Here is a 26573-nt window from a genome sequence, read left to right on the forward strand (position 1 = left end):
CTCAATACACAATTTCACAAAGCACCAGAATAACGAAGTTTCGACTGCACTGTTGTCAATCTCATAACATTGTAAACTCACCTCTGGCCGTTGCAGGCCCGGATAAAAGGCAGCCACGTAGCTACGGATCTCGAGTTCTTGTCGGCTGCGTAACATCTCCACATACACTGGATGAGATAAGCTGCAGGCATACGACGCCGTGCGAAGTGCTTCTGACGATGTTGCTCCTGAACTTTTAGCGCAAACCCGGAACCGAGGATTCCCTGGGAACAAAAATCGTGTAAGTTAAAGATCGGAGGGTTCAGGGTTCGATCCCTGACATGGGAATACGTCTCAAAATCAGAGCAAACATTTACAAATACTATTTTAAATTTTAAAGATTCTGATATTACCGTTTTTAGCGAGTAAGTTCTCACCCACTAATATAAAAGACATGCGGACGTTACACCTTTTACGTCATACACGTCATTTGTGCGCGCACAAGAATGCAAACAATCGTAAACGCTGACGACATAAGGATTGGTTGTAAACCCTGGAATTTGATCCAACCGAAAATCAAAAAGTTTCGATTGTGGCTCTTCTCAATAACGTCACTGACAATAGCTTTGTGACGTCATAGAGGTTTCCTAGGTTACACGACCTTCGCAATGCAGCTTGTGGCGGGAAACTTCGATTTCGCAAAATTGATTGACGCTAATGTTAATCCACCAGGAGCGCTGTTGCGTAACAAGGTTAATAAAGTAGGTCACGTAATGGCCTAGAAAAGGTTGCGTTGGGCGTTAAACGTTGTGCAACAACAGCAACAACAGTATAGGCACCACAAAGCCATAAATTAGTTTTATTCAACAAACCGATTGACATTTACCGGTCAATTTACTTTCGTTTGAACAAAATGCTTTAAAGCTTTTAAAATTAAAAACAATTTGTTTCTGGTGTTTCTGGCTCCTAATATAAGTGCATAAAGTATAATTTGTACTGTGGCCAAGAATTTGACAGAAATTTGTGTTTTCAAAAGAAGCCCCTTACTGCTGTCAATAATTCAAACGTCGCTCTGCATAGATATCACGTTGAAAAAAACTATGCTCATGCAATAATAGCGTTTACAACCTTGTCGTTAAGCAAAAATGCAAGTAAATAAGCGATGCGAAAAAACATACAAGCGCCCATTGTACAGTTACACCTTGATAGGAAAGGGTAAAAACGCTGGAATAGCTTCGTAACGTAAATAGATAGGGCGGTAAACGAACTCGGCGATACATCAAACTCAGAGCGTGCGTTGTTGATGGCAGGCGGGTCGATTTTAATGACTGAGTAATGTGTGCCAGATCCGCGGGCATATGGGCCACGAAATGCCGCCGCATCGACGATTTGTTTGCGGGATCGATTAAACGACATAAGCGCATCAAAAAGATACCGAAATATACGAGTCGGCGTTTCTTGTTTCAGCGAAGAAAGAGTACATGCCGATGCCACAAATCATTACTTAATATCAAGCAAAATAACGGTTTTAAATTATGTCAAAATCATCAAACGATTTTAATTTTAATGAGCACATCAGAATACAACAATAGAGTTGGAATTAAGATTAAACCCAAATGAATCCAATCAATTCAGATTTATAATTATGACATTTTAACTTTGTAATTTTTTCTTTTGTTTATCGTGCACTGTACTACTCGCATTCAGTGTTATTTACCCCGATGAAGACGACCTGAATAGGATGTCGAAACGTCGGTTAAAGAAATACATTTGCCAGAAGAGCTCTATAAATTTAATATTATGCCTAGCAGCAACAGCGTATATACGGAACGAGAGATTTGACTGAAAAAAAACACACTTCCCACTTCGACATGCTGGACGCGTCAAATGGACGTACCATCGGCGTGTTTTAAATCTAATCAATTATTAAAATGGCTGACCGACTTTTCGCTTTTGGTAGATAGCGTGGAAGCCTGCAAGTTTCGTTTGACTTTCGATTACAACGTTGTTTGTATCGATGTTAAGAGAACTTCGGTTTCACGAGTAAATACCCCCGCGTTGCACACACGATTCCATTTTACTATTTTATGACGTTTCCCCCCAAAATAACATGGATGATTTCAATTTGTTTTGTTGTGGTTTTGACCTAAGATAGATCGAAAGCCAAAATATAGCAGGATTATACGTAAACTGACAATCTCGTTTGCAATCTTAGGGTTGGTATTGACCAGCTGACACATGCTAGCATCTAAATTGGCGAAAAAAGGAGTCAAACAAGTATTGTATATTAGAGAGAAGATAATTCTAAACATTTTATCAAAAGCAAATGGTTTGTTAATTGTATACAAACTAAACAACTACGCCATTACCAAAACAAGATGACTAATATATTCATATATTAGCAAATGACTTTGATGTTTAATACTCCTAATTAAAAAATTCTCCTAATAAATCGATTTTCAAAACAAACAAACAAATGCTTTACCTCAAAAATAGACAACGTTATTTTTGATTAATATGTTACCATATGAGGACTTTAGCGAAGCAAACTGGCTGACTCAGTGTTTATCAGATTCCAGGAAGATCTACAGGACTGGTGGGTAACAATACGCATTTTAACCATATGTACAGCTGGATTTAAAACGGGTACCCGGTTGGATTCGGTAAACCCGAATACCTGATTAAAACAATTTTCAAACCGCCAAAGTAGAAATGAAACATAATGATTGTCGAAACATAAAAATGCTGGACTCAAATATATGGTCTTGTAATTTTGTTGCCAATATTTTTTAAACCTCAATTTTTGGCTAAAAACCAACGCTTAATATATCAATGAAAAGCTCAACTTACTGCGGGGAGAGCGAAGAAAGAGACGCCGAGGATAGCGAAGCAACAAGCGATGAGACGACCGATCCAAGTCTTCGGAACTTTGTCGCCGTAACCAATCGTTGTAAGGGTTACCTGAAATCAATCAAATGTTTTTAAAGTAATAAAACAAGTGATCATTTTATTGCAATTGGGAACCACTCTTATTATTTTTAGGGATACAAGAAAATCTGCTACAATTAAAAGTAAAGTCCAACATAAACTGTTAAATATGTAGGCCCATAACAATGCACACAGTGGTCCTTAGTGTACTCAAGGAGCTTGTGTGTATGCCCAGACACCTGAAATACTAGTGGACACATTGTACACATGTATTTTTTCTATCTTTGAGGGCGAAACAGTAAAATGTAAATGTTTAAGGTAAATGTTTGCGAGTTCTGCGTAATTCCTGGGGACAAACATGATTTACTGATAAGAATAATAGCGTAAATTTCGTTTGTTTACTATCGGTGACATTTTGTAGTGATGCCCAATGAGAAGAAATGAATCATGGAACCAAAATCTAGGGTGGCCCCAAGTCACAAGGTTACATCTATATGGGGATTCGCTGGAGTATAATATGCACCCTAACATTTACAATAATACCTTCAAATGTACATATCTTAAAATTATCCGACGTTTTTCTTAGCTGGCAAAACGTCAATAGAACCCAAGATACTAAAGTGCCGGTTTGCGTAAAACATTTTCTATTACCTCATAGCTATCTCCAGTCAAAAAAGTTATGTCGGTAAAAAATCATCTACCTAACTAAATCTTGGTAACTTTTAACGTCGCGACTTTACACAACAAGCCTTATAGTTACGTAATAAAGCATTTTCATTATTACGTCAACAATCAGACAACTAAAGAAGTTCTTTAAAATGTCACTGTGACGTCTGAAATAATACATTGTTGAATATAGCAAACAGTGCAATTGGGAGCTCTTAGCTGAAATTTATTGCTCGTTTTTGGTTTGAGACGACTTCCTCAGTCGAGCTGTCATATTTGACACCAAATCAACCACAATACATAATTGTCCGCTTAATTGTAGAAAATAAACTGCAATTTAAATGATTCTTATTTGCAAGTAATAAGAACTGCTGAAAGCAAATAAAACCCAAATTTTTCACTATTTGTTCCACATTATACGTTTTCTGTAGAAATGCGTCGTTAACTCTTACGGTTGTTTACAAAATGAGTTGGTTAGAAAAGCTATTTTACATAAGATGGGCCTGGTATGGCGTTTTGAGGTGCTTATGCTTGTTTGCATAATAATGCATTTTGGGGGTAAAGCAGAGGGTTTCCGTACAGCTGTTTTACATTACTAAGTGCATGTCAACATTCCACAGGTGGAAAAACCCGACTACTCAACAGTTGGGGAGAAAATATTCCAGGCTATTGTATAGTGAAAAATGGAGGGTTTGTTTGGGGGAAGTTTCAAGCACCCAACAATTCAATGACATTTGAAATTTCAAAACCCAAGGAAAGAAACAGTTTTTTTGGGATGTTTCGAAAACCCGAATAAGGCAGCATATATATCAATGCTAATTAATGGTTAAATCTTACTTCGGGTTTACAAAATCAAGTCGCATTAACATAAATTTATATGTATCTAAACTATCAAGGCTAAATATTAACAAACCATAGACACAACTGACTTAACTCAGTTAATGCCTGAAAAAAGTCGTTTTTTTATTTTTTTTAATTAAAAAAAATTTTGTCAGCCGATTCTATCACAAAAGTCATATTTTTCGGCCGGTTCTGTTACAACAAGTCCATTGACAGTAACCAGTAATGCTAACCGGTTCGCTGATCTCATAAAATTTCGTTAGACGGTTCTGCAGAACCGGTGCGAACCGGCTGAATCCCACCACTGCTTATAACTGAGAATGGTCAATAGTTTCCGAGTACCAGAATCAATCAATGAATTTACACAGAATACATATATTACTGTTGAGTATAATAACTCCCAATAAAACTTATATGTTGCCAAAATAGAAGTCAATTTTTTAGCACAACTGTAATAAATTGTTGATTTACATCTCTGCATACTTACCAGTCCCCAGTATAAAGCATCTGCAAACGTTCCAAAATCTTTCGGGTTAATATCCTTCTCCGCTTGATAAACGAGAAATGAAGCGAAGATGAGAGCGAGAAAACCGATGTACCAAGCTGTAACGAGCTCCTGAAAAACACACAATGTAGAGTTACAATGCTGAGTAAAGTTGAGGTGAAAAAAAAAAACATTTTAAATTTATCAAAATGAACTTTCGATAATTTAGCTTTCCATTATAAACCTTCAACTCAGTAATATTTAATCTTCGTAATAATTCAAAACCCTTTGGCGTTTTTGTGCTGCATCATGAAAGGAAAGGAACCAGAAATAATGTGTTAAATTGAGTAGATCTATTCATGAAAGCAGATAAACCTTCACTGTTACAAGTTCAAGGTGCCGTTGACATGACATGATCGAAAGGTCGTGGGTTCGTACCTCACCAATCACTTTCACACTTCGGGTATTAAGCAACACGTCACGTTAAAGGTCAAGGTGGTTAATCCTGGCGAGCCACTAAATCAACCGAAATCCACTGGGGTATGGCGCAATGCGTAGGCTTAGTAACCAATAGACTACAGTCAATTTACACACAACTGGATGGAATTAAATCAAGACAGTTTGCGTCAGAAGCAAGAACGAATGCAAATGTTCCAAGTTGCAACTAAACCTTAACGTTGCCACAACCAAGAGCAAATTTGTGACATAGAAACAACAATGGTTCAAATTTGAAGCATTATAAATCGCCTTTTTTATCGGGAATAAAATCCCATAACATTTTGTCTCGAAAACTTTCTCGACCGAAAACTAAATTGGTCCAAAAGAATTTGTAAAACTGGGGAAAGCTGCAGAGCGTAAGACATAAACCAATGGTCTTAGACTTTTCCATGCAGCCTATGCATTGGTATATGTAGTAATGCTTGAGAGACTGGATTGATTCGGTATAATGCCTCCAACATTGCGTAGTATGAGTATTTTATAGTGATATAACATTTCTTTTAACAAACTGTAGGAGTAGATTGATCCTAAAGATAGGTGTTCATGGTATTCTATAATACCTAATTATTCTACATTGTGTAAGGCTATCGAATATTAAGATTTGGTTTTGAAACCCGAAAACCACGCCAGTGTTTCGCATCGTAAATGTGGCAATGTTAATGGCTGCTGCGGCATAAGCGGGTCGGTTTTGCATCCGCAGGGTCTGAAAGGTCGAAGCAACGTTTCAACTGACAACTGTCACAGCTTGTTAAGCTCCGCTATTCCCACAGGAATTCCAATCAGTTTGAGACGAACAGGATACGTGCTCGACGTTAACGTCCTGCTCATCCACGTAACAGATCACGGAAACGTCATTCTACGGTTAATGAGTGTTGTTTTGTTGGCTATTTGGAAATTATTACTGGTATCTGCTGTCTTACTGGTTTGTGTTGCAAAAAGACTATAGGCGTTGGACAAGCAGAAAAACAACAGCAATTACAAAATAATACGAAACCCCGAAACGAACTGCAGCTAGTTGCTGACAATAACACTGGACAAGGTACCATTCATATTTGGATAATGAATAGTTGTAATTGGCGCCATATTTTAGGTTTGAAGCCGAAATTGTAGTTGAAGTTGGAATTCAGACCTGATTTTTAAAAATTGAAGCCCGAATCCGACTTGACTTACAACTTTAGCACACGCGGAATACCGGTTTAGCGTCACCAGTACGCACGTATTACCTCTTTATCCGTGCCGTACGGTAATGAAATGAAAGTATTTTCCTTTCTGTGTTTTGGATAATAGTATTTTTTGTTAGATAAAATAAAAAAATGTTGGAAGCGTTTACTATACTTTAAGAAGGTCTCAACATGAAACACTTTGATATCAGAACGGGACCAACTCAATAAAAAGTTATAAAAAAAAATCGAAAACGAGTGGCGTAAAAATGTTGTGTGTGAAACACGCAGACGATGCAGCAACGTGTTGGAAATTTGGAACACTGCACACAGATCTGTCCATAAGTTTACTGGTAAAAATAACGGCCTAAATACACGTAAAAAACGAAATGCTTTTTTGTTTAAACGTTTCGGCAAATGCTCATGCCATCATAAGTGATATCATGGCCACATCAGCTACACCTGTTTATATCCACTTGAGTCACGTGAAGGAATGATAAAAGGGTGCGAAACAAGCGTCGGATAAAAACCATAAATAAAAAGGTGCACAGAAGCGAAATTAAAATTAAACTGGTCAAATTCTGACGACTCACTTTACTGTGCGCCTTTACCACTGATGAGAGGAGCTTCCACGTTCCTCCCCTTCTGTCCATCCGCACCATCCGGAGGATTTGGAGGAAGCGCAGACTCCTCATCGCTGTGGCAGCAAACACGTGACCCTGAGATCCGATGATCACAGCGAACGACGCGATCACAACAATGATATCTGGAACATAAGACAATCACTTCGTGTTTGTGTTTTCCTTTGTGTAGTAAAACATTGAAAAAGCACAGTTACATTGTCAACAAGTTGGTTTGAAATTGACAGTTTTTTCACCTGTGAAGTAGTAGGTTTTTTGTTAGAGGTTTTAGACTGTAGCATGTTGTTCTATCTTCATTTTATTGTTGTTTATTTCATGCTTTTACAGAAACTGACGATGCCAATAGGCGAAAATTTATTCTAACGTTTTTATCAACTGATTCTGTTTCCTTGGGAGCCTGTTTCCATATCGGAAGTATTTATTACATTTGCAGCATTGAGGAATGGTGCAAGTATCTATTCTGTGTGTATCAACAAAGAAAACATTTCAGGTATATAAAGGCAGAGCTGTAAAATTACCAACACAAAAACTTCATTAAGATTTGACAAGATTTTGCCACGTGATCACGTACCTATGATGCAGAGTGGTTTCCTTAGAAACCTTAACCTGCCAACGAGTCCCTGGTAACGACAGCGACACCCAGCGCTCCAGACCCGCACTCCCATCTCCATCGTGAAGAGGATGAGAATTATAATCTCCTGGAGAGGAAAAACACACAAAACATTAGTTAAAAAGGTTCAAATTTAAGACCTATTGTTCCCATCTGTCGCAAACATTACTGTTAAACTTAAAACGTTCGCAATGAAAAGGTATTCACTACCAGCAAGTTTGCTGGCAGTTTTAGATCTCAAACTATTTGAGGGAAAAACGTTTCGAAGATAAACGACCCGCAAACGCAGCTATGCCAGTCGGTGTAGATCTGGGACGCTTTAATACGACTTATGGAGTTGGAGTAACAAGTTCATTTGGTGTCAAACAACAACAAGCCTGCCATTAAAATATGTGAAGAGGCCCAGCGTGAGATTTAAACCTGCAACTTTACGAGGCTGTTGACTTGTACTTCTCAACAGCGAACCCGTTCTCGCGATGAGATCAACAGATTACGGAAAACAAGTGTGTCTGCCAACTTATGAGCAAACAAGAAGAATATATGGGAAGGTGACTTGGTCAACACGTTGTTTGTGAGGCAGAAATCACTCAGAGCATTTAAGTTGAAAATCTCCCAAGGGAAAAGAACAATGGAACTATGACGTGACAATTAACTTGTTTCTGACGTCACACGAGGTCAATTGGCGGCACAAAAACAGATTTTGCGAATCACGAGAAAGTGGAAAACATCCACAAGCACGGTTTGAATATCGCAAGTGTTGAGTGGATCTTCAATATGTATCTTTTGCTATGTTCGATTACAGTTGTGTTTGTGCATCTTCGCCGTATTGAGTTTAAGTTAGTCTAAGAGTTGTAAGTTTACAGACACATGTGTGGGTGTCAAACTTTAACGTTTACAAAATTGACGACACCAATTTCGCAACCTGTGTCCCACCTGCCTACTGTTGCGTCATAAAACTTGAAACGCGTCTAAATATCGCACAAAACAATGAAACAATCGATTAGTTCCAATAAACATGATTACTGATGCGTGTCATGCCGCTTTTATTCTAAAATTAACCTTCTTAATTATGACGTAATAAAGAGCTGCGTCGCGCGGCACCAATTGTCCCCGACACACGCTTTGGGGTCACAAGGGTGGGAGGCAGTTCTCCTGGGGCTTCGGTAATTGCCCACACAAAGTGACGACTGTTGAGCGGCGTCGGGCACGTTTTAGAACGTCTCTATTGTTACGCATCAAAGCAAGAAGACCACGTGACGGAATGTCGAGTCCCAGGTGGTTCCGGCTTTAGCGTGTCGCTTTGCATGGAAGGTTGAGAATCCCCTACTCGCTATTTTTAACGTGTTTGTCGAAATACGACATCACACGAACTCAGTTTTAACCCCGGATCAACCAGATGTTGAAGTCAGCTCAAATCCCAAGAGAATGAACATATTTTCAACCTCCAAACTGTTTTAAAGCATTTCAAGAGGTCTGACACTTTTTGGCCTAAAAGCGTGAAAAACTAGCTTGCGGTGAGGTTTGAACCAACATCCTTTAGCTTTTATGTAGTTTAAACGTTGGAAAATCAGATTACGCTTCGTCGTAAACATCCAAACATGCCACTATTGTAGCCTGGTATCAACTAACTTCCCTAATCATCATTAAACTAGCGTAGACATGGCAGTTTAAATTTGCCTAATTCTATTTGAATAAGGTGCTTGTGGTGGTTACGTTCTTTGGCTAAAACATATATAACACTGTAATGTAACCAACAACACACGGTTATAGACTACACATTTTTTTCACACATGTACTTACAATAACGAAGAGAACTTTGTTGGATAAAGCCGCGTGTTCAGGTATTGTTGCAAACACTGAGAGAATAAGGCAACCAAAAACAAGAAGAAATCTGCAAAAAACAAAAAGATTTAATCAGCAACTATAGAGGTTTCAGAATATAACATAGGTCTGGTATTTTATAATATTTTTTTCGTTTATTTCGCAGCAAAACAAAAGACAAAACGCATTTTTTTGTCTGTTGTCGAATTAAACAAATATAAAATTTGTAATAAAATTAAGAGGATTTTTTCATGTATCAAAAAAATACAAGAGACAACAGAAGGATCGCGAAATAAATTGAGAAAACCCGTCTAAAGGTCGCGTTTCCTTTTAACGACACGCAAACACATGAAATATACATCAATGTGCGAATACACGTGAAGCGGTGGAGAAGAGGTACGGGTTGGACGTCTGGATTTTATTGAAGTTTACAACCTTCTGCAAATGTTTTAACATTTAAACTGATGATTGGGTTGGTTTGTTCACAAGCTCTGTAGTTTGAAACAATATTTTGTGTGTTTTCAAAAAAATTCAAATCACTTCGATTGGTTTTGGATATAATGAAGAATCCAATCACACAGTAAGAAACTCTTTAGGGATTTCCATCCGACCGTGCAATTTGTTTATAGCAGCTCTGCCATATAACTACCATATAGTTGTAACTTGCTACTCTGTGTTTATTAGAAAATCAAAATCCCAACATAAACTTCGTTTTTGCTGCTTTTTCCTAACTGTTTACACCCACAACTGATGTAAACTCCCACAGAAAGTAGCTGTGTAGGTTTAAAGAATAGATTTCAACAAAATGGCGCAGAAGTCAAGTCCCCAGAGGCCAACAAAACACATAACTGCAGTAACATGTCATTTTCATATCAAACATCACTTAGTCAATCGCTGGTCTGCACCAAAAAGCAATAACTGCAGTTCGAAATAAACTAAACATTTCAAATGCGGTTACTCTAGGTTGAATTGTATATATTCCAATGTACACAACGCAACCGTAACAGTTCATATTACGATAAACCAGTCCTGCATACATTTCCCCAAAGATTTTAGCAAGTTCAAACATATCAATCATTTACAGTGTAACATACACTAACATCTCAATTTGTTGTTCCTTATTTGTTCCGAACGCCTGTTTCTAATGCAAGATAATATTAGATATACATGTGCGCCGTTGGGCAGCATAAACTCGGTTGCTTTTCAGCAGTAAATTCAAACAACGCTTTTTAAAAAACGTTACAGATTTCTGAACATCTATATGCTGTTGCTCAAAATATTTCCCTCAATTTCTCTGGATCCTAAAACAGTGAGTTTGAATTGAAGAGCTGTTTCCCAACATTATTGAGCAACAGTGAGTGATTGTTTCGTCATACTCACGTGGCAAAGTGATAGAGCAACTGTAAACCGCGCGGTTGATCGAAAAAGTTGAAGAATAAACACTGCATGCGCCTGCGAACACAAATATATCGGAGTGGAGTTAACAAAAGTTTATTCACAAAATCATAAATTCTGGAAAAAATTGTAACAGAAATCACTAACTAAGGTAGAGGTGATTTAAAGCAGGGCTTTTCAAACTGTGGGTCGCGACCCAAATTGGGGTCGGGAAATATAGTTTTGGGGTCGCGAAGCATCATGTGTTATTGTGTCATTGTCACAATAAATGGTATACGTGCGTAAATTTATTGTGTAAACATCATTCACGTTTTTAGGTTATACCCATCAAGGGGTCACGTAGAATTTTTTTCTAAAATGGGGTCGCAGAGCAAGAAAGTTTGAGAATCCCTGATTTGAAGCGGCAACCTTTTTTGCACTACGAACCGCTTTTAAGCAAAAAAACAAACGCACCTGTAGTTGTATTTCGTTTTGTGTACAGGCACAAAAATAGGTTTCCCTAGCAACGTCATACGTTTCGCCTCGTTGACGTCATCGTCGTCTACGTCACTCCGGTCGAAGGGAAAGTCCCCACCTTTTTGCTGGGGCGGGGTTCGGAGCGGGGGCTGCAGCCGGTAAACCCCCTCGTACAGCGGGGTGTGTTCCCTAACCGGAGAAAGGGGGCCAGTAGGGGGCTGTCCCGGCCACAGCGTGTGACGTCGATTCTTTACCGGAAAACTCGGCACTTCGATCGTAATAATAGGCCCTGTGACGTCACTAGGCGTTTGTTTCGTCACTTTCAGCGTGTTTGGGGGCGTGGAGGAGGTGTGGCGCCTCGCCATGAACTTGGGCGCTTCGACCCGGATTTCCGGACAATTCGAATCCACGCAAAAAACGTCATCCAACGACGAAAGCGCTTCGCGCTCATGCGGCGAGGGAGGAAGACTGGATGAGTGGGCCGTCGAACAGCGCTCACGTGTCAAGGAAAGGTCACGTGACTGCGGATTGTCTCCCCGCATCGTGACGTGGCACATGAAACGTTGTGAACTTACTGGATATGCGACATTCCGCGCCGATCGTTGTAACTACAGGGTTTTATCACTAAATGTTGATGTGTGTTGATCTGTCATGAACAAACATGGTCAATTAACATCAACTACAACTTGGTAATTGCACAGACATGATTCGCAAACAGAATATGCCAAAGCCGGCTTCACGCAGACGTTGCATGCTCACGAGCGAGCAGTACATTTACCGAACCGGCTGGAGCATTACACGCAAACGTCATTTGTGTCACGCTGTGGTCTATACGAGATAAATTGTGGTAGACGCGCTGGTGAAATTGGCTGCTAGTATTGACCGGGTTCGCAAACGCTGGATAGCAACAAACTAGAGGATTGATATTTCACAACCCGGATTTCAAATTATACTGTCATTTTATAAATCTGCATGTTCTTTCTCGGAACAAAAACGAAAAAAATTAGGATAAAAACAAACCGCCATAAATCTGAACCAGAGGGTGCCCTATAGCTGACAACTGTACAACAGAACTTTAAACTGTATTGCTTTGATAACACAACTAGTGTTTTTAAATAATCTTGACCAAAAATACTGAGGTAAAGTATGGAAACATAATCTTCAGCAGAAACCTTAACAAAGCTGACACACGACTAATAAACATCTACAATGTAACACCATGTGTTTGGTAGAGATCAAAAATCGTGAACTTTTAAGAAGTAACAAGCTGGAAGGTTTATTTTTACTGCCGTGTGTCAATATCAAATTGCTTAAACCCAGCTGCATCCACTAAAACATCTAAGCAAATTCGCAACTGGGGGGGAAATTCATTTTAACCACAAGTTGCTTCTGTGGAAGGTTCTGCGCCAACTTCCGGTTTTAGCACAATGCCCAATAAATCAAGCTTGGGGTTCGGGTGCCACGTTCAGTTTCGGTTCTTTTTGTCTGAAATGAGGAAGTACCCAAGTTTGGCAAATTAAAATAGGGGGTTATACAAGAAAGCTGAAATTTAAATAAAGATTTCACGGACCGGACAACGTAACAGATTTGTGCTTAAAATAAATCCAATCAACAAAATTTAAATTTCCAGCTATTTTCAGCACATAACCTTGTTTGCGTGTTTTTCATGCAGGGCTTTCATCGATTTGGAGCTAAAAATAAAGATGGCAAGAAAGAGATTATGATGATGCTGCTAAAAATAAAAATAAACGAGTTTCCTGAAAAAAATATTTGTATGTTGGAAACAATGGGAAAATCAGTTTGTTTACGACATTTAGAAATGCACAGAAACACAACACCCTGGCTTGATACTTAGTATTTCTACGTTTGTATTTCTTTGACGAAATCTACAACTTTTACGCGTGTGCAAAGAAAATTGGTTTACCGCTTTGGTTACCACAAAACAAGAAGGAAATTAAAAAACATGGACATTTCTTAGAATTAAGATCAATTATATTGTGTAGAGCAGTGGTCCGCCGGTCCGCGGCCCGGTACCGGTCCGCGAGGAGTTCGTTACCGGGCCGTGTAATTTTTCAGGTTAAATACTATAAAACATTTTGCCCATGTATCCCGGGGATGATCAACTAATTTAAGTGTTATCAATGCTAAATATTTGTAGTTTTTTGAAGACCGGTCCGCGATAAAATTTTAGTTTCAAAAACGGTCCGCAGTGCAAAAAAGGTTGCCGAACCCTGGTGTAGAGGACGTTATCTATCAAAATGCTAACCCATCTTTAAACTAAGAACTCTATAAAGGTCCCCGGCTAAACGGTATATTTAAAGACAATCGGTTAGGAGAGCACGAATATTCCCTCGCATAAATCGCACACGTCAGGTAATTTCCATAATCAATCACAACTTCATAACTCCAGAAGTGAAACTTATTCACAGCGGCCACAAACCTAGTGTCATTACACGGGGTGCCAAATTTGAAACTTCAGATGTCTGTACACGGGGTGTCAAAGTCAAATCAAACACACAACGCATATTTCATAAAGTTTCATCAAAAACTTTGAAAGGCCGATTGGTTTAATTTAAACTCTATCGTTTTAGTTTTTTCAGCAACTTCTTTTTAAATATTAGAAAGCAAAGTATAGGAAAGCTGCTGATTGATACGATTAAATTGTTTTAGCGATAGATCATCCCATTTTCAAATAAAAGTAAGGCCACAGACCTTAACCAGACATCGCAAGTGTACAGGGCTTCACATTTTTTGACATACGGCACAAAACAGTGTCAACAGAATTCGTCACCAAATGTCTGAAGTTTGTCGTACCTCAACTAATGGGTTTCACCGCAATGGAACGCCTAGGTCCCAACTAACCTGACATCCATTCACAAAAACCGCAAAAAACTTTAGGTGAGTGTTCAAACACTTGCTAGCCTATGCACAGTGAGTAAGTACAAAAAATATCTCTAAAAGTTGGTAAAGACCTGTGCATAATAGACGTTGTGCAAACCCGAATACTAATTAACAGTGAATGATTATTTCAACAATTATTTAAACTCAATGGAACCGCCGATAATATTCTCATTTATGAAGCTGATACTCAAATTGTTGTAGTGACCAATTCTAAAATTTCCCGAACCTAATTTATACGAAAGTAACAACTCAACTTAATCCTAACGACAAACAAACGTTACTTGCTAAAGCTTACAAACATATGTTAATGCATTGAGATAGAGGAAACCTGTTCATGACTTCACAATTGAATCGCCTCATTATTATTTCTATCAATCAATCGTCGAACTGAAATCAATGAGATTCTCGCACATCGCAGCGTTAATACACGAGAGAATTGCTGACCACTAAACGCCACAAATAACCATAAACTACCACTGCTGTCCGGCAAATGGTTGCGACTAACTCCAAAAATCAAGCAGAGTGTTTTTTACCTACATGACTAGACTTTGGACCAAAAAGTTTACCAGATTTTTAAACGTGAGGTAGATGTGAGTTCGTTTTCACTAAACTGCAACGACAATATGATGTTCATTCAACTAAATATTACGCCATTCGCAAATTTAGAACACAAAGCAAAAGTAGATGATTTACGGTGAGGCTGACTGAAAGTGGAAACAAAAGGTTACAATTTCCTGGACAAATAGAATTCAAAAAATTGTACTTTTTAGTCAAACTTGATTCTGATCAATTTCTTAGGGCTAACTCAACAGGTAACAAGGTTATGTGAACTCACATTTGCTCCTGCATGTGGATTTAAAACGTGATAGTTTTAACTTGTACAACTACAACCGACAGTTACCATTGGTGTTGTGTATTTTTGTCGTTTCAACTTCGGTGTTTAACCATCAACACAACATAATGAACCACGGAACGTTGTGATTCGACAAAAACGTTATTCCCAGTTTAGTGGGGCCACTCACTCGTGCTGAGCCCTATAGTTACCGGGGTTACAAGGCACCCATGTGGAACGCTAATTGCAGTGACATGAGGTGTTTTTAGATTAGGCCAGTGGTTCTTAAACTTTTCAAGCATGCGGCCCACTGAGAAACTAAGTTTACTTTTCGCGACACACTTTGCAGACAAACGTAACAAAAGTTGTCAAATAATGTTAATTTGCAACTATATTGTGGCGTGCAAGGTTGTTTTTCATGAAATTTAACAAAACTACAAGCATTGAAACGTTTCATGCACGCCAGCATTGGTCATGAAGTCCTCAAACACCAGAAAAGGTTTGCACTCAAAAAATAGCGAGTATTTCTCGGCACACTTGGACATTTCCCACGGTGGACTAATACACCGCGGCACACAGTTTGAGAATCACAGGGTTGGGCCATGAGCAGGTTGGCCTTGTGGTTTGAGCCGGTAGTTTTCAATACGTGTGCGGAGTTAAAACTGTCACCACTTGCTTTAGGATTCGAAGAAACTGGCCGGGGTTTGTATGAAAATTGAAATTGTCGATCACAAAACGTTTGTTTCTTATCACTCGTTAGCAGATGCAGGGCGTAACAGCGCTTTTTTCTGACAAGTTTTTCTGTGATCTTTTAACGCATTTAACGTGAACTAAAAACGCCACAAGGCGTGGAAGATTAAAACGCTGAAAGAAAACTTACACAATATAAAGTGTAGCAGTTTTAACACTTTGTAATAAGTATGTTAAAAAAACTTTTTTAGCCAGACGTCGCAAAGTTTTGTTTAAAAAACAGGACATAGGTTTTATGGCTAGGTCTTATAGTAAGCAAGCTAGTTAAAAACATACATACGTGGATCAAACGTACTTGGGTTTAACTTCGGTATAAACGCATGCAAACAACAAGTTGTAAATCAGTTATGGGCCCCGAAACATGAAAACGTCAGCAACTTTATAAGGTGCGGGGTCATTAAACCGTACACGAACGTTGACCTTTCACCTAGTCCCGAAGTGAAGCCTTAAAGCAAGTTCTTAATACCTTTCACCTAGTCCCGAAGTGAACCTTTAAAGCAAGTTCTTTATCACAATATTTCGACAATCACAGGGGCAAGATCGCCACGAGACGAATCTTAATATTACTTTACAACTTCAGGGCAACTTAGTTAAACTCTTCTAACTTACGGCTTCATGCACGCAGAAATACAGACTTGTAAAAAAGAGGTTTGCACGGCAGTAAGGGCAGTGGTGGGATTCAACCAGTTCTATCACAAAAGTCATGTTTTTCAGCCAGTTCTGTTACAAAAAGTCTATTGACAGTGACCAGTAATGCTAACCGGTTCGCTGATCTCATAAAATTTCGTGAGACAGTTCTATCGAACCGGCTGAATCCCACCACTGAGTTGAGTAAGGGTGACAATAGTTGAAAGGTTAGCCATAAGACACGTCCTTTCTATGCAAATATCCTTACAGTTGTATCCGTCACTTGCAGAACTTGCGTGCTTATTGCTTCTATAAATAACTTTTTTCATAGAAGAAATTGTATCTTTCACACTGGACTGAAACAACATGAGATTCTATATCTGCTCTCTGTATGTGACAAATCCGCTCTAGTTAACAAGTATAGGCATTTTTAACATCGTTAAACATTCTTATATTAAAGCATAGGTTTCTGAGCTTACGCTACGTGCAGTGCTTCCTTGTGCATATGCTTGCTGATGGATGTCTACAATTCACAGTAGCCCAGTGGGAATATACAAGCTATGCGCTTAACTCTAAGCTGACTGATGACTGCATAGCGGTCACATTTACCACTTTACCGGGCTTAGCGGGCCACTGAAGTCAAAAGGTTAGTGGTTCTAAACCTGGCAAGGAACTTGTGGCTGCTTACTTTCTAGTTATGCCGGGTTTAGCTGACAGTTAGGGTGTTCACAATGTAATATAATACGGTACATGACAATCTAGCTAGTGTAAACCGAAACGCCTTGTCTGGATGGCATCAATGTTGATGCCGATCTTGAGAAAGCGTTTAGGATTTTGAAACGTTTTTAAAATTATTATGGCTTTCCACTTGCTACAGAAAAAAATCCATTTTGAACCGTACTTTGTGCTCATCCCGAACTATATGAAACCCATCCAGCCACAGAACACGTTTTACAAGCAAACTGAATACATATTGTTAAACGGTCGTTAAACCTTCATTAAAGCTTCATGGCTGTGAAGTGCTTGACATAAAGTTTAAAAATACCACATCATGACTCAGTTACCAGCTTTTAAGCTAGAAAATCTGACTCTAAAACCAGGTGCAACAAATTTCTCTCGGCTCGACCGCTCACTTAATTGACTTCACGCAACTTTAACACAAGGTAACATGCAATTACCTCCTTAACAGTGCCAGTCACGCAAAGCACCGTTACTTGATAGCGCAATACATATGTTCTCGAGAATGTGTGGAGGTGTTCCGCGAAAACGCGATTCCGATACTTTGAATTGGAAACCGACACTGTTTCGTCACAATAGCTTCTGTACATTCGCTACAATAACAATTGCTGTGGCTGCCACCTGTTAAATGAATCTTCCCTGGACCGACACTGAACTGAAATAGCGGGGAAGCAATTCGAGAGAGGCGCGATTGCCTTTTTCTTACGGCGTCAGTATCCGAGAGAGGAGAGCGTGCTGGCTTTGGTTCATGGTTCTGCGGGTTTTCTGTGTTTCTGAGTTTTTTTTAGGAAATCGATCAGACTAGATTGAAGCGAAGCAGCTTCTTGTCATTGAGCAGACTGCAATGCAGGTTGCTTACTGACTGAAAGATGGAAACATTAAGAAACATTGGATAAAGTGCTTTGTCACAAACGTAGTGCACAGATGTATATTTAAAGCGGGTTGCAAAATACAGCGCTGCTCACTCAAACAAATGTACTAAAGTTGTCGAAAATATATTATTGCATATATCCAGTTTGTGATACCAATTCATTGACATTTCAAGGCAAACTCGATCAAAAACGCGACGAAAGAATCAAATTTTCGAAATACAATTTTCAAAAATCAACATCTTCTGCAAAGCCGAAAACGTTTGCAATAAATCAATCCAACGGTTAAGCATAAAACCTTTCAAAAACAATTTGACGTAAGGTGTTAAGGCAATAAAAATAGATAATGCTAATCGAAAAAAGAATTATTTCGTCCTTGCATGCTTGAGGTGCCAGCAGAAACATCTATGCATCACAAAACTATGCACATATCCATTACGATTCTAGCAAATATTTTTCCCCTTAAGTTCTCTATGTAAAGCCGACCCTTCCTCTTGCCCGCCTTGGTATAATACCACCAGCATTATTGTAACTGAGCTCCGCAAACCGGTTGAACATAACAAGCTACTTTTTCTTGACCTGCGACCTTCCGACACGCAAAAGAGACAGTCAACTTTCCTGCCCCGAACTTTGCGCGTTGTTCAGCGTTCCATAAAAAAAAAAACGCTGGCATTCCTAAGCGGGCTGGGGGAGGGTTTGAATAATGCATGACGCCGTTTCAATAATCGACGATAAATAGAATTAAAAAAGTATCGACAGTAGGGGGCGTGAAAGAGGCCGGTGCGATGGTCACGTGGGTAGGTTGGCGAGGGAAAGCACCGGAAATAAGTGTCTTCGTGAGGTTTTTTTTTTTATGTAAGATGCTAAGAAATTTAAGTGCGTTGTTATTTACTTAAAAAAGGTTAAGTACGTTGTTATTTACTTGGTTAAGTTGCGTTGTTTAAGCACGTTGTTGCATTTCAAAACTGTTAAGGTTACACTTGTCCACAAAATATTCTTTTTTGACGTTATGTTGTTGAAAAACTAATAATACCGTGGCATCCATTTCGCAGAAAACTTTTCAGATGGAAAAACTGACTCTTTATAAAGTCAGCGAAGTAACTAAGGCGACTGCAAACGACAATGAAATGCTCAAGATTTTAAATAATGCAGAACATCTCAAGTTTATTGCGATATGAATCAGAAATGGAATAAATAACGCGCCGATGTCATTGTTATCTCACAATGCCGAGACAGTGCGATTGTAATTATAAACTCGAAAAGTCGTTTGTTACATTATTGATGCGTAACAAACGACTAAAATGAAAATAGAACGTCGAGTCTTATGTCAAGTAAACACTTAAGTGTGATGTCATAAAAACATGAACTTCATCAACTTTGTTTGTTCATAAAGGTGACTTTGTGAAGGTTTGCGGTTTCCGAGGCCAAATTTTGCAGTGAAAAAGAAGCAGAAAACTCTTTTTAGAGCCATTTTTTAAATTGGAAAAACAGATAGTTTCGCCCGGCCTTACACAATGACGTTTTGAACTGGCAAAATCTTTGTTCTTCTTTGAAAGTTTTATTTTAGTTCTTTTACGACGAACAGACAATATATAGATAAAAAAGGAAATTTGATTCTAAGTTAAAAACGATTTTTTTAAAATTGTCGAACTAATTCAGAAAAAATGCTTTTTTAGGTTTGAGTCTCGCCATTTTCGTTGTTCTGTTAGTAAATAGAAAACGATAGGAATAATGAAAATGGATTTTCTTAAAGTATCTAATCTTAGAAATGCCTATTGAAATTTGGGCGGATTCGGGGTCAAAAATATGACATTGAAATTTAAACGAAAACAAAATGAATGCAAAAGCATCAGACGAACGAATAAGTAGATGTTGATTTTGGCGACGTAAAAGTGAATTGTATTTGTGTTTGGGAACGAGGTGCATTCATTATTCACGATAATCGCAGAGTGCGTTTAAAAATTCGAGACAAACATTGGGAAATGTAACTGCCCCAAGATTGATAGTAGGATTGCGTCTGTTGCGTTCGTGTGCGTCTGGGACGATCACTTATAAGTTTTACTGTGAATACAAAACTCTCGTCTTACTGTCAAAGCCAAACCTCACAGTTTGTAAATAACCAACGGATAACAGCAAACCACAGTAACATATTGACTATATTTATAATGGTAAATATTCTAACAAATTGACACCTCCATAAGCAGTGCCTCGAAAGGGCGTCTGCAATAATAAAGGGGTCGTTATAGGGAATAAGTATTTTTCTAATTTCACTGTATTTTGTTTCACCTGGCCAGATTTATTCAAACCTTGTCGTCATGTCAAAGCAAAAACTCACAAATTATCGGACATTATAAGTGACTATATTTATGTCGGTTAGGAGTTAACGATTTTGACAACCCTCTAAAGCAGGGGTTCTTAAACTGGGGGGCGCGCCCCCCTAGGGGGGCGTGAAGGGTTCGCAAGGGGGGCGCAGCACAATCTGGCAGCAAAGTTTTCACTTGCAAACAATTGTAAATTAATGCATTGGAATTATGTCGGCGCTGATTTCGAACTTATTGTTTAAAGTATAAACGCTTCAATACTCTGAAATGGATGTCCAGTTGTATTAACCAAACTTTTCCCACTGCGGGCCGCCGCATAGTTTACATGCCCTAGTGCCGTCTTCTCAAACTTAGCCCATGAGGCGATTTTTATATGGGCGCCAAGATATGGTCTTTTTAAAACCCCATTTAAAATCTCTTAAATTGTATAGTTAGTCTCATCTTACAAGGAATGCTTGTATATTATGTCATAAGTGACACAATAAGGCAATTGTTTGCGCACAATTAACACTTTTTGTTTTGTCTGTGACATAATAAACTGGGTTTGGATCAATCCTGGGCGTTGCAATCCTTTGAGAGTCGGTAATATTAATTTTACATGTCGTAACAGTAAACTTTCGTAAGGAGTAGATTAAGTTTTGACAGTAACAAAGCTATCAATACGATTTGGCAAACCAAACATTGGGTCGCGAGCCGGATGAAATGACCTCGCGGGCCGTAGTTTGGTGACCCCTGTACTATATAGTCGGCTGTACATTCTTTATTTGTGCGCAATTTCGCATTAGAGATTGCCCTGACTTTGAGTGAATCAACGATTTCTGGGCAACATATGCGTAGTTTAAAAGAATACTGGCAACGTGTCTCTGTGTTCGCAAAAGCCTACTTTTTCGCAACTTATCAGTGTTGAAGTGACTTTTTCCAACGTTCGGAACTAACTTGACAGTAGCTTAAAGGGGACCTACCATGTATGTTGTTTCCGCAAAACAAGACAAGCATCATTAGTGCTAATTTTTTTAGGGGGGGCGTGAGAATAAATAATTAGTGTAAAGTGGGGCGCGACCGAAAAAGTTTAAGAACCCCTGCTCTAAAGCAATTGTTCCCAAGTGAGTCGTTAGCAATGATTAAGGGTTGCTAGAAAGGCCTGGGGAGTCCGAAAAAATAGAACCAAAAAAGAAATTGTCAGATCGGTAATATATTTTCGTATTATTGACCAGATTAACATGACGATTACCAACTAGGCTATAAATTATAAAAGCAAGTATCGAACACAAGCATACATATGTTTAACGTAAATGACTTGAACTTCTGGGCCTTGTGGAACCCATTCAATTATTTCTGGACTCGGTCACGGTTCGTTGCACAACTATTGAACTTGTTGGTTGACAGGTCACGCTTGAGTGAAAACCCTTGAGTTTCTGGTCACGGTTCGCTGGACGTGCGAGAATTGTCGCCATTGAACACGACAAAACTCAGGAAACATAAGTTTTGTTGTTTTTGCTCCACTGAAAAATGCGATTCTTTGTCACGACTTTGCACGATCATTGTGGGTTCGCAAGCTTTCTTTGTGCAGTCAACCATTACATCGTTTTTCGACGAAACAGCGACATCTTGTGTTTACAAATTTATAGTTTTCTTAATTTTTGAGTTTTTTGAAAAAAAACGTGACATTTGGTGTTTAAAATTTTTTAGTGTTGAACCAAGCTTGAAGTATAAAGAAATCCCGGAAATAATGACAAAGCTTATTATCTCAAAAGGCCGATTACAAACCGGTAATACATCTGGATATTTGCTTCAGGAAAACTCGCTTGCGAAAAATACAAAACAAAATTTCTGGAATGGAATATTTTAGAGATTAGAATTCTTTGTCATTGGAGGGTTAAGAAATTTACTTAAAGTTTCCATGACAACGCTAGCGTGTGACTCGGGTCACATGACTTTGGCTTGAGGCGACAGAACACTTAATAATCCCACCGCGCTGCTGGTTGCCGTGGTAACTGGAAATCGATCAGTACTTGTAGCGGTTACGTAAAAGCGCTTGGCTGCAACACTTTAAAGGAAGCCGTACAATATTCCGTATAAAATAAACAATAAACAATTCGCAATTCGCATGCACTTTTAAAAACTGAAAATGGATTTACGAAGTGAATTGATCCAAAACGAAATTGCCGAAGAGCTTGAATATATTGTGTATTATTATGTTTACAGACGTTTTAATAATTGCTGTCAGTTCAAAATGTATAAAAAAACACCGGGTCATATTGGCACAAAGATGGAAACAAAACCGTAGGCGCTTGCAATTAAGTGTTTTTGCAATTTTTCCTCATCTGACTCTCTTTGACCCCCCACGTTCGAACCCCATAGGCCGAAAATCAATGCAATGCAACATAAATCAGACGATTTCCACCATATGCCATCCATAGACAATTCAGACATCACACTTGACAACTAAACGTCCAACTAGAATTTTACAAGCCGATGGAAAATTGGCTAAACGCCGCGGATGCATTTTACAAGCGGACACTTATGAATTATTTAGGGAGAAAAAAATTAATGCTTGAAAACATACAAAGACGTTCGGGGTATTTGCCTGAAATACTTTTCCGGGAGGAACTCTTAAAACAAAGTTACGGCCTGGCTTTTACATAACATCACAATATATGGACCTGATCAGTAATTCTATAAAAAATAAACTTAAGATATAAATCTCTCATTACACATTTCGGCGGGTGCTAAAATAATCTTTAATATTTAAACACCAGTTTACGTTTGCTTGAAGTGCATCGAATGGTTCATATTAGCGAAACAAACGATATGATTTTGTTTATTTCATGCGGAGGTTTTTTCATCATCAGTAAAAGAAAGAACCCTTGATAAATCGGAACCGCAAGTCAAGTCGTTTATTCGGGTACAGATTTGAGTTTGAATGGTAACAGGCTTGATTCGGGCCCACACTTGGCCACATTTTAATTTCACATCAGAATAAAACTTAATTTTACGCTTAATTGGGGCATTTTTTATACTTCTGGTAAGTCTAACCTTATAGTTATCATGTAAGAAGCTTTGTAAAAAACAATAAATTTTGTCGTCCGACCTTGCAAAGGTCATTTGGATCGAACCCAGCATGCCAAGTTCACAACATATAAGTGACGTTTTTTAGCTGCTGTCGTCACTTACACTATCTGCATTATTTAAGCCAACACCCAAGTGGTGGCATTTGCGGTTGAGGAGAGAAATTGGCCGATTAAGAGGTTATTGCTCGCTTCCAGCATTAGGGGTGGAAGGTAATGTTCAAAAACCGCGAGATGCAAACGCCAATTTGCCGCCAAAAGTTAATTCCCCGCTGAAGAAATCCAATTACTTTACGCAAAGCTGTTTTAAAGTGACAAGCCTTATGTTTCAATTATTCTATCTCGGATCGTCAGTTCTTAAAACGAAAAAGTGCTGTTGAATGATTAATCTGAATTGAAATATGATACGTTTGTTATTGTGCCACAAAATGAACTCACATTTGTATTTGTTCACAGGTCAGCGTAAATAAATTATTAATAGTTACTGTTGAAACATAAACCTCTTCTGCTTTCAAAGCCGAATATAAAACGATAAGTTTGTATATAGTGCCGTATCAAAACAACAGGCTGTAAAATCCATAAAGAGCAACGAAAACACAATTAAAACATATGAAGAAGTTACAGACGAAATGCTCTTTTTTGCCAACCAACCAACGATTTTCAAAACAGTTCAGTAAGAACCTTTCCAGGATTTAAACTTGTCAAGTTGTTAAATCTCAAATTCTCCACTAGCAAGTGTTATTTCAAGCAACTCTCGTTCGCGAGTCAGACTGAAATCGCTACAGCGAATAAAAAATAATAATACTTCTGCTTTTGGTTTCATTGCAGAAGTGTAGGAAATGTGTGCCGTGGAAAGTTTAAAGATCAAGAAAGAGGAACTCAAAGACAAAAAAACTCGGTCAAACACCAGTGAACGCCGCATTAACAGCGCAGCTAAAAACGTTTTTGGAAACATTCCGCACGTCGTGGTGAACCGGAACAACATCGAAAGTTTGACAAAACAAAATCGTAGAACGCAAACGCGATTTGTTTGTTGTTGACAATTTAAACGCTGTTTGACGCAACGTTAAGGAATTTTTTTAAGAAATTTAACTTAAATTTTGACCTTTTTTGGAATTTTTCAGGCAGAAAACAAAATTCCTATAATTTCAACTGCAGACTCATAAAATTTAAAACCAACAACAAACACTTATTTTTTCACAGCTCTTAAAGTCATCTTTTCTCACTGTGTAAGCCGCCACTTTTGTACACAAACGGTAACTTCAAATGAATGTGAAAAAACGGTTTTATCTTATCAACATCTGAAAACAATTATTTCAGAATTCGAGCATTTCGCAAAATAAACAACTGGTAACCCACAAACGAAACTGGACTGCAGACCATGGTAATAACAACAAGGTGTAAAAATGCGTTGTTTAAAAAAATTTCAAATATTTTTGACTTTTCGTGCCACCGATTACTAACACAAGCACGTAGTTATCAATATACCCAACAGCTTGCTGAAATGTTATCATCACCCTATGTTTTGTGTCCAACATACGTGACTGATACATGAACTCATGGAACCACCGCTAAGTTGACGCGGTTTTCCTAATCCCAGCAGTTACAAGGATTTCAACACAGATCAGCATCTAATCTACCCTTCACGAGTAACCACAGCTATTTAAGAAACGCACCCTGCAGCACAGCATGAAAAACGTAATACATAAAATAGATAAAAGATTCGATAAGTTTGGGCACAGCGTTATGAAAATTTTAACTTGCATGGTTGTTTCTTGATTTTACTTTTTGAAAATTGCACAAATTTTCGAAACGTTGTCAGTTTATTTTAAGGTTTATTTTCGTGAATAAATACTGTCAAGTGGAAGTAACAAATATAAATTACTTCACAATTGTTATTGGAAATGTTTAGAAACTAATAACTTTTCATTAAGCTAATTAGCTAAAAGTTTCCACAAAACATCGTCAAACGTTTTAACGAAATAATCAATTTAACAAACTATTTCCTCCACAGTGGCCCACTTTTAACAAACTCATGTCAGTGAGTAAACGAATGTTCACTTAACATATACTATGTCCGCAAAACAAAAAGTTTACCTCAATAAACCAACGAATCGGTCAAGCCAAAAACAAGGACAACCAACAAACGGTTTTAACTTCTACACTAACCATCAGAAAATCCACAAAACCACTGCACAATTTTTCGAAAATAAATTCAATCGGCTTTAAAAACTAAAAACTGCTGGGTGATGCTAAACAGTAGTAATAGATCGATTGTGGCTCAGGCACCTCATCTAATAAACCTCGGCTTCTGCAGTTAACTTTATTCAACGGATCTAAGTATGTGATTTCGTCGTTAGGTTTCAGCACTGAACACTTAGCAGATAGATGGTAGAACTAATTATAAAGTGAAAACATTAAACCTTATCTCACTTTATAAGAAAGGAAGGAACTTTGCATGGAAAGCCAAGTATTCAGGTAATCTAAAAAGGCACTCCTTTTTTACGCTCAATTCCACAACATTAAGTTACCAAATAAACTTTCAACTTGAACAAGATAACTAACCTCAAAACTTTCCACCTCCCGAACACAACAGCCGGTGATATTTTGCCCTCAAATTAAACCTACTTCCAACATAAAATTTCACCATTGGACACCTGTTCTTCCTGCAACTAATCGCTACAGAAGCTGAACTGTCCAGAAACTGTGAAAAAATGCTAGTAGCTGAACGGCAGGAGTTAATAGTTTTACTCAACAGAAACTTGAGAGGAAATTATACGTCAAGAACTTGACCCCGGGACGAGCGTCGCACGTCTGCCGGAATTCAGAACCTGTTTTGGGGAATAACGCTTGATCAGTCACTTGAAGAACTTCGACAAGCATTTAATCACTCGTGGATGGGGTTGTCTTTCCTTCCGACATCTGGACTTGTTCTTAGTTATGGAAATAAAGTGCTGTGCGTCAACTACCGCGGTTTGCTTCGTGGATT

At 38.4% G+C, this 26573-nt stretch overlaps 1 protein-coding gene across 3 annotated transcripts in view; it reads right to left on the reverse strand.

Annotated features, from left to right (window-relative positions):
• Positions 1-26573, reverse strand: part of LOC145238071 (uncharacterized) — a 44744-nt gene that overhangs the window by 6350 nt on the left and 11821 nt on the right. For 2 of the 3 annotated variants that reach the window (XM_080101116.1, XM_080101115.1), the window contains exons 5-10: positions 9607-9697; positions 7768-7894; positions 7149-7321; positions 4901-5029; positions 2830-2940; positions 82-263 (exon numbers count right to left, since the gene is read on the reverse strand). In XM_080101116.1, the coding sequence (XP_079957242.1) occupies positions 82-263; positions 2830-2940; positions 4901-5029; positions 7149-7321; positions 7768-7894; positions 9607-9697 (813 nt within the window). Of the gene's footprint in view, positions 1-81; positions 264-2829; positions 2941-4900; positions 5030-7148; positions 7322-7767; positions 7895-9606; positions 9698-11007; positions 11080-11475; positions 12097-26573 lie in introns of those variants that run through there. The other variant, XM_080101114.1, reaches the window with a different exon arrangement.

This window comes from Phallusia mammillata, chromosome 7 (assembly GCF_965637545.1).
Source record: "Phallusia mammillata chromosome 7, kaPhaMamm4.hap1.1, whole genome shotgun sequence".
Taxonomy (NCBI): domain Eukaryota; kingdom Metazoa; phylum Chordata; class Ascidiacea; order Phlebobranchia; family Ascidiidae; genus Phallusia; species Phallusia mammillata.